General features: G+C 41.2%; 2 protein-coding genes across 2 annotated transcripts in view; one reads left to right on the forward strand and one right to left on the reverse strand. All coding sequences in view use genetic code 11, as the record gives it.

Annotated features, from left to right (window-relative positions):
• EGR_02851 (hypothetical protein) overlaps nucleotides 1-322 on the forward strand; it is a gene marked incomplete at both ends in the record, with an annotated part of 9,105 nt that extends 8,783 nt beyond the window's left edge. The window contains one exon of the mRNA XM_024492100.1: nucleotides 223-322. Within this exon, the coding sequence (XP_024353594.1) occupies nucleotides 223-322 (100 nt within the window). The remainder of the gene's footprint in view (nucleotides 1-222) is intronic.
• Nucleotides 323-14,899: 14,577 nt separating this feature from the next.
• Nucleotides 14,900-15,208, reverse strand: EGR_02852 (hypothetical protein; the record flags this gene model as incomplete). Its single annotated transcript, XM_024492101.1, has 1 exon — nucleotides 14,900-15,208. The coding sequence occupies one exon, from the start codon at nucleotides 15,206-15,208 to the stop codon at nucleotides 14,900-14,902; it is 309 nt and encodes a 102-aa protein (XP_024353595.1).
• Nucleotides 15,209-15,673: the final 465 nt, after the last annotated feature.

Genomic DNA, 15,673 nt, shown 5'->3' on the forward strand with positions numbered 1-15,673 from the left:
CCATATTTTGTATTTTGTGAGTAGCAGTTGGTTTGGTGGTATCTTTACAGTTTTCGGCCTATCCACGGTGGCACTGCTTCAAATAAAGTTCACAAATGCTATCGCCTTTCTCCAGAAAGTGAAAGCAATCCACATTTTAGACGTAGGATTAGAAAGAGGGTGCATTGCCGCGCATTACTTCAAAGTGGTATCTACTCTTTGCCTTATTTTCATCTATTTAAGGTATCAAAATTTACAGCCTTTTCTGTTTAATTTTGGCAAGTCCGCATCAGGCGATGCCTCTATCCCGTTACAAACACGTGCAACTGGTTATCTCGAATAATGCAAATATTTTTCATTCCTGCTATACAAGCACAAAAGGCGGATCTGGGAAAGATGATACATCACTTTAAATGACTATTTGATTCTTTATGGTTATCTAGTAAATGATGTATGCTCTAAAGAGAGGTTAAAATTGGCCTTTTGTTGAGATAGTAACATTGAAGTTCTCAAAGACTCTTAAAGTATTCAAGAGGCACCTTACAACTTGAAGGACCCTAAGTTATTAGAGTAACCCGTCTGCCATTCATATGAACTCGGGTTCTTGGTAAGACTACACTTTTACATTGCTATTTTGATCATTCATAGTGTCAGATAAAGTGATCACCGGCCTCCCGTGGTCCACAGACGGAAATGAGGTTCTAACAGTAGTGTGCTACATGATATAAGCTAACCATGAAGGAGGTGGAGGCTCCTTTAGTATAATAAACTCTGACTGTACTCACGGTGCATTGTTCAAATACCCCCTTGGTGGGGGCTACTTATTACTAATTCAGTAGACTACTGACTTCAATACCATGAAATTGTAACCATTTAAAGTCAATCATTATAACTGTTATAAGTTTGTTTCAATTGAAAGTGAGCTTTAAAGGTTGGAGGATTGTGACATGACTATCAAAGGGCAATAGACCATAATTATTTCCTTTATATTCTTTTAAGAGAAATTATGTGGTAATTGAATTCCCACGGGGTCTGACTTCAGCTGCTAATATATGAAAATGCATTTGGGCATCAAATAAAAGCTTTAAAAGAACTATAAGATAAATGTAGTGATATTTTGTAGACTTGGAAGCACTAGGATAATCGTGTACTGGCCATCCGCAGTAAGACACTGAAGACCGCCAAATTTCTTCAGGATGTGATACAAAGGTGCAACACGCTGTACAGATACAAAAATTAAAGGTTTCAAAAACCCTTCTATCACTCACTTAAGGTGTCTTGAATGAAGCAGTTTGTACGGCACTATTTCATTTTACAGTGTTTATCAACAAGATTGGTTAGTGCAACGTTGAATGTCAAGTCCAAGTAAAAAATGTAGTCGGTAGTGGATGTGTAGCAAATATATTAAACAAATTACTGGTCTTTTTACAGAACTAAAAGAAGAAAGAACTGGGACACCTGATACACTGTTTACAGTGCCTCTGCAGCTACCAACCCCACTACCAATCCTTCGCCAACATGTCCATCCTGTTTGTAATAGGCAAGGCGTTCGAGGCACGCAAACAAATCGTACCTGCTCATAAATACAAAAATAAATCATTTTAAAGCAATATTTGTGCATTTAAATACATCACTGATCAGGTTAATTTGATTTAGATGCAACGAATAGGTGTCAATAGGGGATTCTTGAAGCACGAAGGAATCAAGTTTCAATTCTTAATGAAGACGGAGTTACAAATTGGCCAGATGGAAGTAGACGAGAAAAAGTAATCGGTTGTGAGAAGCTATTCAATGTAAAGGTAGCAATAATGTAGGCACAGGCTTAATTTAATTGCTGAAGATAATGAATCAGATGACAATCAGTTGCCGAGGCTACGTAGTAGACTCTGATCGAGGCCTCATGCGGAATCCGGATCTGAATCAACTGGCTGAGCATCTGAAAGACAGCATTAAGTTGAATCAAGCCTACCAGAATGTATACCACAGGGTGGTGAAGAACACGCGGGACGTTCGAAAGGTGGCGAAATTCTCCAAGGCTTAAATCTTCGAGGACTGCGCTTTAGAAAGTACCCTTTGATGGAAGAGACAAACTGGTGGTGAGCTTTAAAAAAATCTACAATTTCATCACGAGTAGGAGTTGCAATAAGGTCCATCTGAAAAATGCACAATTTGTCGAAAACTTGGAATTATTTAGCTCAAAGATAAGCAATCCGCAGGAGAACCTTCAAAATACCTACAGTGATCAGTGCAATTATAGCCTGACGGTTCTCCTGAATCTGCGGCAAGCGATGAGGTTGCCCATTTCGGAGCAGGACAGTCGTTTTGGACGGCTGATCAACCAGTCATGGGATGAGGTTGATAAAATTAGTGAAAGTTACACTTGCGCTGCCGACAGTCCTCCACTCCAACACAATTTTATTCCATACTCAGATAATTAATTTTGATTTTTATCTTGGATCCAGAATTTAAGATCACTTTACTTACGCAATAGATTAAGAGTACACGCCTTTTGCGACGTATAGTGGTAGCATTCGGTAGACGAATGATGGGTTTTTTCCTCTACAGTAGGCTTACTTGCCACTTCCACCAGTGTAGAGCTAATATTATCCCTAATGACGTCCACTGGTATGAACCTCACGGAGGAGCTAGGAAACTAGTAGACTAGGTACCACGAACGAGACGTCATGCTGTCGACAAAGTAGGGGAATTGAGGGAGGATAAAAAAACCCACCTTCTGCTCCATCTTAAAGACATAATTTAAAATTGTGGAATTGTAGAATCGCATGTGTGAGCAATCACTATCTATGGATGGTGGAACTGATGTCAATCCTCCAAAAGCCATCTTTCTTCAGCTGCATTTTTACTCAAGGACCAGCGAACAATCCTCTAGTTCAATAGCTTTTATGAAGTTCTTGTCACTTACAAAATAAATAACTTTCAGGTCTTAAAAAATCTGCAAGTCTTTGATCCATTCATCCATCCTCTATCCATCAATCCATCCACCCTGTATCTATCCATCCATCCATCCTGTATCATTCATCCATCCACCCATCTGTCCTTCCTGTATCCATCCATCTATCCATCCTGTATAAATCCATCCATCTATCTTGTATCCATCCATCCACCAGCAGACAATGTGGAGACTAATTTATATGTCACTGTGAAGGATTAAATTTTCCTATCAAGAAATGGTTAACGCCTGCAAAAATAAGCTTTTGTAAAATACGCTTCGCGACTGCTTTCGCGTGGAGTGAATGATTCCGTCAAACCTAGAGAAGCTTTGTGTGGTTCACATCCACCGTTTAAACGAGGCTCTGGCACTGCTACTCTACATTCACGACTGATCTAGCTCGCTCTTTGACAAGTGGATTAAGGTGAGTTTAGTCGGAGTCTTCACGTCTCTCAAGTGCCGCTTATAGAGCGCAGTGGAATGCTTCGTAGGATGATATATAAAGATGAAGGCATTGATTAGTACTTTGGAATAGGTTAAGCAGAAAGTCTCTTGTACCCTAACGTAATCAATGAAAGAGGCAACTGTTACCGATCTCTTTCCACCAGTCAAGCTGGTTGACGATTAACCATGAAATTGACTTCACTGCTAATCATCCAAGCGGGTTTGGGTTAAAATTCACGATAAAATTTGGCATTTTACAAACAAACATAAGCACGAAGGAGATAATTGTCACTGTAGTGGCTTACGTACCTAATTATCAATCTGGGCTACCAAAGGGAGGAAAGGCCTTTCCGTGACGCTCGTTCACTATGTTAGTAAAGTATAAGCTGTGCTAGTTAGTACGCAAGACCTAAAGCAGTGACTGGATCTCCTTCTATGCTGCTTTTAGTCACAATGACAAGCTGTCACCGCGACTTGAGCGAGTAGTCAGCCCCCACACTCACATAGGGTCAGGCGAGTTTCCGCAGACAAAAAATCACGAAATTTGCATTCATTGGAGTTACTCCCTTGAAAAGAGGGTAAATTACACCTAAGTTAGCTAATCGGGATTGGCAGTTACTCTCAACTACAAGTAGAATGCTAATCCAAGAGGTTTTAGGATTAGATATACCTAGATCAATTAAGTATTTGTAGATTCCTCAGATCTAAGCGACATCTTTGTTCATGTTTAATGTTAAATTGTATTAGTTCTTCAAATTCACTCAGACAGCTGCACCCGGCAAATTTTTTTTCCAGTAATTGTGTGATTCTGGATGCATTGTGCTCTACACCGGTGACAATCAATAGGTGCTTTTACATTTCCCCATGATGCTGCCAAAAGCTCCGCAAATTCTATCATCCTATGCACACTCTATTGTTGTGCCACTGCTGACGACAACCGGTGGAAAACCACCGAGAGACAATGCAAGCATCCACTCCCACTCTCGCCTCTTGCGATACTTTGGGTTTTTAAGAAAAGTACTGAGAAAGGAATGTCTCATGACAAAATTTGAGTGACTGCCGGTGATTGATTACGCAAGCCTTGGGTGCGAGTAGGAAATCAAAAATAGTAATATCCGAAGGCCGGCAGATAAAAAGACTAAGAAGCCATGCCTGACAGCAAAATTAAATTTACTCTAACTATAATTGCAGTTGTGCAGTGAGACAACTACCAGTGTGGAGCCCAAATAACAAATTTGGAGACTAGTTGGAATTTTTCAAAGCCTCGCAGGTAGTTGATTCATTATGGTGCTAATAATTTCAGGGAAGAGGAAACACATGGATATTTATGCCCACTTTTACGCGTTTGGAACTGTGAGTGGGCTATACGCGGCCTCGAGAGGACGGACTACCAAATTGAGCCAACTCTGGCTGCAATGGGACGACGCAAGTTCGCCCGATTTCCTGACTAGTAAGAGACACGTCGCTACGAGCTGCCAAGTAGACGAGAGAACGAAACAGCTCTTATTGCCGCTCCTTTTGCCATCACCTCAGCTGCCACATCGACTCGTGTAGCTTTGAGTGGTGCCACTCCACTAAATTCTATTTTCAGGGTTGTCGGTACCCCGGTGTGGGGGTGGAGTTTAAGCGAGTTCATGCAGATTGCTATAAGATAGGCATATAATGCCGCTGCGTTGCTATGAGAGCTCTCGCAAGTCGTCCTTGAGATGGCCAAGACCTACGCCACTGTAGCGTTGACCTATTATAATGCATTTGTTAATGTTATTTTGGGACTAGTTCCAATGTTCATTTTGATGAAATATACGGGTAAACACGTACGTTGCCGATGCAGTAACTGAAGCCAAAGAAGATGGCAACAGAGCTAGCATCTAGCAAGGAACGAAGTGGATTATCATGCAAACTACAATAGCACTTGACGAAAGGATTCACAGTTTCCGCCAGCGTGCAGTAGAGGCAATGATAAAGTCGGAGTGAGGATCTCTGGATGACTTATGGAGCAATCTTGGCAGCAGGCACCGTCTTGGCCTATTGAAATATGTCTAAGTAGGTGCTGAAATACAAACAGGTGAGCTGTCACTTTACAGTTTTGCCTGCTGACTATAATTCAAAACATTTTTTTAAATAAGAGTGTATTATTTTGTTTCGTAATTAGGACAATTTATCCGACAGCCACGGTGAGAGGTGAGGTGGTGGTACAAGTTGATCAAATCAACTTAAAGGACTTTGAAAAAGGATATGAAGGCCATCCTTTCGTCCATAAAGAATATTGGAAAGTGGTCAGAAGTTGGTAGAGCGAGAATTCAGTATTAGCTCGGGTTGGTGCAAGCACACTTCAAATCCCCTTTTCTGGGGGAATCCATAACCGTCATTATATGTCGTCTTCTTTTTATTGAAAATAAAAAAAGGAAGCAACGGCTGCTTGTGTGGAAACGATAAACGGGTTAAGCTCGTTTATGGAAGCGGGTAGTATTCGTGATTGCGGTTTCAGGAATTCTCTTCTTTTCAGTGGGACTCAAGCCTCTACCAGTACTACTCTCAGTGTCCCCGAGGCCTAGCGGTCAGTCCCCTCGATGTTTACGTGCCGTTTAACTGCCTGATTCTTGACCTTGCTACTGAATAGTAAAAAGTGCTCAATTTTCCCCAATTGTGGGTTGCCTCTCGCGTTGTGTACAGAGGCATGAGTTTTAGTAGGCGGAGCGTTTAAGTCAAATCGCGATTTTGGAATTTTGCTTTATGTCTCTATTCTAAAATGTAACTAATGCTAAGAAAATTTTATCAGTAAGCCGAACCCTTGTCAACGGTGGTGCCCAGCGTGTACCAACTTTTCGATTCAACCAGCGTCTGTGAATGACTGTTTTGCGTTCACATTCCCCTTAGAGGTTTCATCTCTTGAGCAATTTCATCACACGTTAGATTATGTGTCAATGATTCAGGTTTAGGCATTGTACTTGACTAACAGGGGATAGGAATCAACGTAGGGAGGACCATTACTGGTAGGTGTGCAGCTATCTTTGCCACTTGAAGTTAGTGCCGCAGAGAAGCGCTTTCTCAGGTCATGCAGCTGGAAGACTTCAGAGGATACTGGCTAATGTCTAGAGGTTTAGGTTTCATGCCTTTGATCTCACTCCTAAGAGCCATTGTTTACTACCACCACGTACTTACTGTCACCGTTGTCTGCCATCTTGTTGAGCAGAAGCATCTCAGGTGATGTAAGAGTGCAGTTTTGACTTGATTGAAACAGCCCATTTAATGTGTGCAAGAAGTAGATGCATTTAAATCATGTATTATGTTTTTCACGTGTCAAACTCATTAACTGGAGTCCATGGCAGCTCAGTGCAGACGAATGAACAGGCTATAAACTGCTACATTGACCTACGCTATGACAAGGAGATTAACAAAATGCAATCTCTTCTACATGACTAAATCTTTTTGATAAAAATATATACTAATTTCCAGAATGTAGGTGATACTTTGAGTGTCGCCTTTAAGCACTCATCGAAACCTGGCTTCATCCATCACAAGTCACTTGATTGGCTATCTATCTAACCTTTAAAACAAGATAATCGTGTTTTTAGGTCGAATAATGGAACTGACGCTAGTTATAAGCCACTTTCGGGACTTTCTTCTCCGCTGGATCACTTCACCTATGAAGTGTCTTCAGGAGTTTCTCTGAGAGCATTATACGCCGACGATAGCAGAGTGTGAGGAGGAGTGCACAAAGCTCTATGAGGTGAAAAAGGGTTTAATAAAAATCTTCATGACATAGACTACATTGGATCACTGGAGGTTTACGCGAGTGGTTCCAAGTATCTGGCACTGCGTCGACCAAAGGAGCATCAGCGAATCTTTGTGGATCACGACGTGGAAAGATTAATCTACCCGATCTTTGCAGATCTGGCTCAAATCGAAGCAATTGAACGTAACATCTCAAAGCTCTTAAAAAACATTCCTAAATTCAGCATTGTGATGGAAGCAATTTCTGACTTGAGAAGCATTGGGAACGCGGAGGAAATAAGGATTATGGTGGTTGAGGTATGGATAGATAATTTTTGCACTTAAAGCAAATGGTTCCAACTTGGCGCTTCATAGAGGATCTTTAGTAGGCAGCAAAAAGTAGTTGATATTAAAGATTATTGATAAAGTAGTAACTTTTTAGGAAAAGTAACTGAGATTCAGTAAGTGTTATAAAAATTGGTTTTAAATGGATTTAAGGGTAGATGGTATTAAAATGTGGTTTTTATTAACAGTGAATGGATGGGAGCTTACTCTGACACAAAATAAACCCTCTTCTACGACCCTATGGTCACCATTCATGAAAGTCAAAGGGAGAAATTCCCCACCTACACTCAAAGCTATTGCTGCAAGTGCTACTTATTACTATAAGTAGACAACCGTTTCTATATCAGTTAAGACTACTACATAGCTGATGATTCTGCTTTTCGATCTCAAGGAAGGGTAACAAGTGCTAAGCAAGTATCACGCACAACTGTCAGTGGAGATAGTGGACCGCATCCAAGTAGTCCAATGGGTCTTCAACCCCGTCATCGGTAAGGCGATGAACTAGTCGCTTACTGTGAAGGGCAGGTACAAGGAGGATCCGCGCCAGAGGACTGCCATGACGAAGGCCGAAGTAGACAATTTTATCGAGACATTCTATCAGGTAAGCAGTGCCAGTTACTACTTGCTTTTGGTATCTAGTGTATCCCTCAATGCAGTATAAGGCAAAGCGATTAGGTAATAGGTTTATACAAGTGAGCCGATGGGCAAGTAGCATTGACGAGAACTTGAGAATAAATACGGTTGTGATTTTTTAGGGAAAATACTCAACTTTTTTTTACCAAGGTATTTATAATTGGTCAACCTATAAAAACTTCATTTAGATGGAAATAAAGCACTCTTGGATAGACATAATTTCATAACTCCATTGGAAAAAGTCTGACATGAATCTGCGTACTCACTCATGCATGCCTTGTTCCAAGTCATTTAAAAATTCTAGCCTGTGCACAAAAATATCATCATATCTCTTTCTTTTTCCCATAGAAAGGATTCAGGGAGTCAAACGTTACGCAAACTGAGGCAATGGACTGTTAAGTGATCTTCCGTAACAACAACGAACGACTGATGATGAAAGCGGAGGAGATACTGTAGAGACAGTGTCATTTTGATCTGTCTACGACGAGTCTGGCCAACCTCTGGGTGGTAGAAGTGCATATGGAATTGCTGCATCGCCTCTACAATGACGTGCACAGTGAGGTTAACGAGTTCTGCCAGACGCCCTGGAAGAGGGCCATCCTTCAGGAGATTGAGTATAGCCTTTCGCGTTGTAGACTAGACAAGCCTGCCCCGATTCCTATTTCTGCAACCTGACTGCTTTTTCTTCTAAGATTTGAGGGATAATCGTTGTTAAATTAACGGCCTGGGTCAAGAAGCCCTACATTTAGCTTTTTACATCTCCAGGTGTCACTATCTGCCATCAATGCTCAGGTCCTCAACTGTGCACTCTTATTTGGAGAACACGATCTCAATCCTGGTGGACAAAATGCTGATGCTGCAGATGTTCCGTAACTCTGTTGTAAAGTCGCGTCACTGGGGTATGATCATTTAGATCACTGGCCAGATGAACATCGACTGGGAGAAGGAGAGGATGCGATCCACTAAGGCCTTAGAGGATTTGCTATAGGACCAGACGATGACACCGAATGTGATGCCGTGGAGGATGTCTGCATAGGTACAACGTGAGAGAAGGAGATTGAAGTGAAACTGCAACGCGTTTCACAGGACTGGGAGGAGCAGGAGTTTGTTCCGAACCACTTTCAAGAACAGCAGAGGGCTTCTACTCAAGAATAGCGAAGTACAGAGATTCAGAGCCCTTTGAAGGACTCTCGCATGACCCTTTCACCACTCTCCAACAGTTGGCAAGTTGACACTAGCTACTAAAGTCGAGAAACTCGGAATCAGAGAATTGTGTAGAATTACGGATAGATATCACTATATATCATGATTTATGGTTGTAAAAGGGTAAATCTACTGGATCTTTCTTTAGTGAGCAATTTCAGTCCTACGAGGCACGAACACGATATAGTTTGCAGTCATTTTCACAAATTGAAAAGATCTCAATTAACTGGTATATGGTGTCCGTAGTCTTACATTGTAAAATACTGAATTTCCTACACCGCGTAAACGCGACAGGAATGCTATTACTGTAGATTCAATAAGCCTTTCAGGTACCAAAAAGTCAAGTGGGTGAACAACCTAACAACAGTAAACGAGGTGCTGGACTACTAAGTGAATGTACATTCCCTGTGGGTCTATCTCGAAACCCACGTTCATGAGTGGAGACACCAGGAAACAGGCGCCACAGGAGGCGCGACGCTTCTTAAAGGTAGACTGGTCCTGGGTCAAGATCACTGACCGGGCGAGCGGGGCTCGCTCGGTGATCGTCTGCTGTACATCAGATGCCATCTTACTGGAACTGTTTCCACGGATGCTTGAGCAGTTAAAATTTTGTCGGCGCTCACTGTCGGGTAACTTGGAGAGCAAGAGGCTCCTATTTCCAAGCATCTTATTCTTTACTTACTCAGTGCTACTAGAGATGCTTAACCAGACCTCATCTTCAGAGTCCACTTAGCCCCACCAGCCTACAATTTTTGACAGTAATCATCAACTGCGATTCTTTAAGGAGGACTCATAGATTACGGAGGCATAGTTGCCTCTCAATGAGGAACTGATTGTTGGATTAAGTAAAAATGCCTCTTAACTTTTACCCTTCGTCGACATTGGAGGCAATGATTAAAAGTTGAAGTACGGATATTAGGCCCAGTCCGAGTATTTACCTTCGGTCAACATAAATGGAGTTGAAATAAATAGGGCGTGTACAGCTTCTACCCACTACCAGAAAAATTAAAAGCGTTAAACCATGAAATCTATGGTACTGTCAAAAACTGCTTTTTAAATACAACTGAACCCACAACTGCGTTGTAAAGGCCCCATTGAATTGTGGCCGATGCGACTTCGCATGACAGTGAAGTACTCCCTCCTCCACATAGCCCACATTCGGTTGATGGACTTGGCGCTCAACCTTCAACGATTTCTCGATAAGCAGATCTGTCAGTTGGCCATTCTGATCACCCAAATGGTGCAAATGCAGGACCCTAACATGGCCTTAAACAAGTCAAGGGAGAATCCTAAGATTGTAACAGATGATAGCCGGAGGTTCACAACTCTTGGAAATGCTTAGGAGTAAAAGTACCACCAATTTGAGTCCTACAGATTAGATGTAATAAAAGACGCTTATCACCATACATCTTTGTCAGAAAGACTTGTTTGATGATGTTGTAGATTCTATTAAAGGAATCCCTACTCGATGGTAACAGCAAATGGTGTGCATTGGAAATAATTTGCATTCCATGAGGTTTCCTGTAAGTTTTACTCCAATTCCAAACTTAGACTATTATCTTAAAATCGTTTTTTTTTCTCTGTAAAATCACTACTTCCACTATAAAATATTAGGAGACTCTACTAACCAAGAAATGAGGATAGAAAACATGCTAGTTTGATGGTGTCTCACAGCGAACAAATACACACAAATCTGCCACTTTTGTTATCGTGTCCTTGTCTGTTTAAATATGCTAGGGCATCCTAACTGTCTTGACACCCTCCGTAATCGTACAGTCTAAAACCGGAAGTATTCTCGCATGATTGCGTTTTGTTCACCACTCCCACAGCAAATCTAGTTTGCCCGATGAAATATATATCGCTTGTTCATAGGATTGGCTGCTATGGGTTTGGAACCACCGCTGTCAGGATCGTCACCTACTACCTCATTTGAAATGCTTACACGATTCAAATGTCTTGCTGGTGGAAACCTGAGCGCTCCACCATCGTAGTGGCATGGTCGAGAGCTTTGCAAGTACTAGGAGATATCCACGCCTCCGAGTTTTAAAGTCTTGGTACCAGTTCACAAGCCACTTCGTTTATCACCGCGCACCCACTACCACCGCTGCTACCATCTCACCTTGATTAAGGGTGTCTAGCCTCGTCCACAGCATTTTAGCATGCTAATAATTATTGAACATAGTTGCTTCATTCGATTGCGTGACTGCCACAACAACCTCATTTTATGCGCAATGGTGAAGTGGTAAGTCTAGGTTTGGTTCAAAAGCTCCTTGTACCTTCTTTCTGATTGCTATGAATGCTTCATAGGTTGAAACAAGGCTTGTGCATTTATTTTACACGTTATTTCATCCAACATACAACTCAAATAAAAGAAAGGTTGTTTCGGAATTAAATCATATCGCACATTTCCACTTTACGGGTTCAACGGAGTGTTCACCTCCATCCCTGGACGATTTTAATTAGCTTAAGCAAACGCGGGTCCATTTCACGGAGGGGACCACTTTGTGTGTTGTCTCTATCATCATTGTGAATTTAGCGTATCAGTATGAATTCCTCGAGCGTAGGGAGCACCTGGTCGTTACGCCGCTCACCGACCGGTGTTACAAACGCCCAATATGAGCTTCAGTGGGGTACCAACTGGACGGGTAGGAACAGGCAAGACAGAGACTGTAAAGGTGCGCCCTGATTCTTTTATTTACCTTATTAGGAAGATAAAGAACTTAATGAAATATGGGGGCTGTACTTTGAGAAAAGCCGAAAATTACGACAAGTTTTCGTTTCTTCCGGTATTGCCAAAAGAGCATGAAAGATGTAGACATTCAATATTGTGTTTTTAGGTCCATAGACTTGCATATTTTAGATACCTACCGTCAGATTTAGCCAATTAATTAAAAATAGGCAACTCTTGCAACTATAACTTCTACTTAGTATTTTTTTCTACAAGGTTGTTCCAAAACTTCATGCATTCCATTTCTAACTCATCAATTTGGTGCATGGCATTGCTGATGCCCAGGCCAATAAGTACTAGTTTTCTACTACCCAGATTAGATAAATTTTCGCGGTCCAAGACACATTTTTAATGGACTCGTACAATGTAGCCTTTGGAGTTGCTTTGAGGAGTTCAACTGAATTAGACTTATTGCCCTCTCGATGGCTGCTGAACAGATCACTATCGTGCTCTTCGTCGAACGCAATCAGAAGTTCAACTTTGCCTATTCGGGTGAAGATGTTATTACACCGAATTTCGAATTGGGTATCTTCACCACTATGGTTTTTTTATTCCCATATTCAGCAAAATAATATTTGAAATCTTTTATGACCAAAAGTGACCAAAGTGCCTCCGTTTTACTGTATTTTCTAAAAAATATCCTAGCTATGCGTTTTGGCAGGAGCTGCTGCAAAAGCTAAAGGCGGACTTTCAACCGGTGGTGATGATGGCGCCAGATCGACTCACCATCATCATCTGCGTCACAATGGCCTCTTGTGGTTTTGTTGACAATCGCACTCTTGTCAAAAGTTTTGCCACCTCCGCAACCTTTGCGATGAACAGCTCAGCAACTAGGTATTGTATATGAACCCCCAATTCGTCAATCAGTCAAGATTTGAGCATTACAGACGTTTCAATATAAACATCCGGATCAAAAGCAACTTCTTCGCAATATGATCAGGTCATGTAAAAGGCGCTACTCCTGATTTCTAAGAAGCTTCCATCAAAAATTAAAGTTTAAATGTTGTGAATAGAGCCCAATCAGCTAGAACACATTGTTGTCACATATAGACCCAAAGAAGTGTTTAAGGATCCGAGTTACCGCCAAGCATGTGGAAAAACAGAGGCGAAGCCGGAAAGTCGGATGTTTAAAATGTATTTCGCAAGACAAACTTGAGTAGTAGAAGGCATGGCTATGTAATATGGTACGCCTAAGATCACTACATATAGGAACACAAGAACATCACGATGCCTATGAAATATAGAGACACTTTGATTGGAAAGACACATCTTAACGTCTTAGTATGTTTTGCTTTTGTTCACTACGACTTTGGACGTTAAAATATCCTTTCAGTCCTGCGAACTCTCTGTGCAGTTCGATGAAGCAGTCCAGAGGAAAGAGATAATTAAATCGTTATGAGGGTACTGAGAGATATGGATCTGTCGAAGTTGGTGGATCAGGATGGGCCTCTCTTTTTATTTTATGGGATCTCTTTCACTGCATAAATCTTGGACGCAATCGCAGGGATCCCAAGATTGCCGAGGCTATGCGAAACAACGCGGAGGAAATGATTATCACTGCTCACAAGCCCTGGATTCTTGAGATGTTGAAGGTTGTCCAAGAGTAGTACCAGATTTTGGGCGAAGTAGATGTGGCAAAAACTATGACGATGAGGACTAGATAAGTTAAAATACTTTGAAGAAACCAAATTAAATCCGATTTTGACGATGCACATTCTTGTATCCAAAAATAGAAAATAGAAAATTTTCCTCTCGGACTTTCAACCAAATACTATCAGTTGTAGTTTGGCACTGGTGTGTGAAGTAGTCAAACTTAAATTGCCTTTTTGCAAAAGAAATTCCAGAAAATCCAATTGAACACCAAGCACGTTAAAATAATCGTCATCACCGCCAACCACCTATTCTTCCATCGCAAGGCACAAGTCTGCTGAGAATTTCAACTTTCTAAAACGTTTTGCCAGTTTCTCCCCACGCATGCACATAGAGAGCGAAGACAGTCTTACGAGGATGCAGGAAAGGTTTCCTTGGAAGGGTGGATTGGTGCCGACAGCTGTTTACCTCCTGTCTTACACAAGCACTCAGGGAAGTTTGTCCACCCACTTTTAACCTCACTTAGCAATCATGTATTTTTAATGAAAGAAACGAGTATTTATCTTGTGAGTGTCAACTTCATTAGACATTCAGAGTGTTATGTAACTTAAATAGGTAATAACAAAGAAGGCTCCAAGGGCTTCTGCACACATAGATTGGAAAATCTAATTGCGATTAAGAAAAAAAATTTGGCGGTCATTGGCTTCTAAACTACATACACTGTTTTTTGAGATTTCAATTGACAATTTACACTCCATATTCACCTGATGTAGTTTCGCGCAAACTTCCACCTATCCTTGGGCAAATTATACACAATTGTTGATAATTTAAACAACAAGACAAAAATTAGACTAGGAAATTTATGGCGTTGACTTAAAAAGTACTCAAGGCTATTTTGTGATCATTTTTTTAGTATGTATCTCAGCAACAGAAATACATTGCAATATAATATATTACCGAGTTTCTCGCATTTTTAGTTAGGTACGGTGGATGGAAATTTTTTGTCTTAACTTTCAAAAACAAAAAGGCGTTTCTTGCATGTGCAATTTTATTTGACATAAAGCGAGGACATCTTGGTGGCCCACTGCTAATCCTACCGGTTCGAAATTGCATTTATAGTAACCATGGGACTCATGGAAACGATTGTTCCCCTAAATAGCAACCTGATACTTTTGGGTATTAAATGTACAATTAGTTTTAATCACCATTTAAGCATTTTCATGCCCTGTCAACACAACAACTTTGGTCCCCTTCGGTAAGCAAATTGAAGTCAGAAAGTGTGAATCTACTAAAATCACTTAAAAATTGCATTTTCATGCATTCGCCTCTTTAACGGATTCATCATCAATGATGCTTTCAGCTATACAAAAAATGGAAAGTCCGTCATGGGCTGATGATTTTGGTCCCTTTTCTTGGAAAGGATGAAGTGCGAGTTGTTGCTGAAGACTCTCTCCGAAGTGGACGAGGTGTGACGCGAGGTCCACTTCAGTCCCAAGGTCATTACAATCTCGTAGATGTTTCGGGTGTTCAGATGTCATGACTACCGACTGAACCGGCGGCAGCTTCTCTGCGTTGTGGAGGTGAACTACACGAATGAAGTCCGAAGGGCACTCCTGGCTCATAATTGAAGGACCCACGCACGCGATTTGGACTTCAAATCTGGACTCTAAGCTGAATGACAACATGACTCTCATCCTTGTCATTGGCGATTTCATTCCGGTGGCGTCTAGGTGTAAAATTCTATTTGAGGTGGGCATTGTGGACAACGTATTACCAACAACAATGTTATTCAATAGAATGGTTTCCACCAGCTTGTCTACTATAAACTGGGAACCATTAATCACGGTGGGCAGGCGATATCTTGTTTGTTCCCAATTGCAAATTAGCATGATTGTGAGTCGATTTGATATAAACTAAGGCCATTTTTTCTCCTGTGTATTTTTGAAGACCTAGATCAAACTGCATCTCAAGCCCCAAAGGACAAGATTCACAGAACTGGCTGTCGCTACTCTCTTACCAATAATTAAATTCGTCACATGGAAAGTTCAGGCGAATATGCCCTTCCTGGAGGTGTTTTACTTGGTCCA

The sequence above is a fragment of the Echinococcus granulosus genome (assembly GCF_000524195.1).
Source record: "Echinococcus granulosus chromosome Unknown EG_S00013, whole genome shotgun sequence".
NCBI lineage: Eukaryota > Metazoa > Platyhelminthes > Cestoda > Cyclophyllidea > Taeniidae > Echinococcus > Echinococcus granulosus.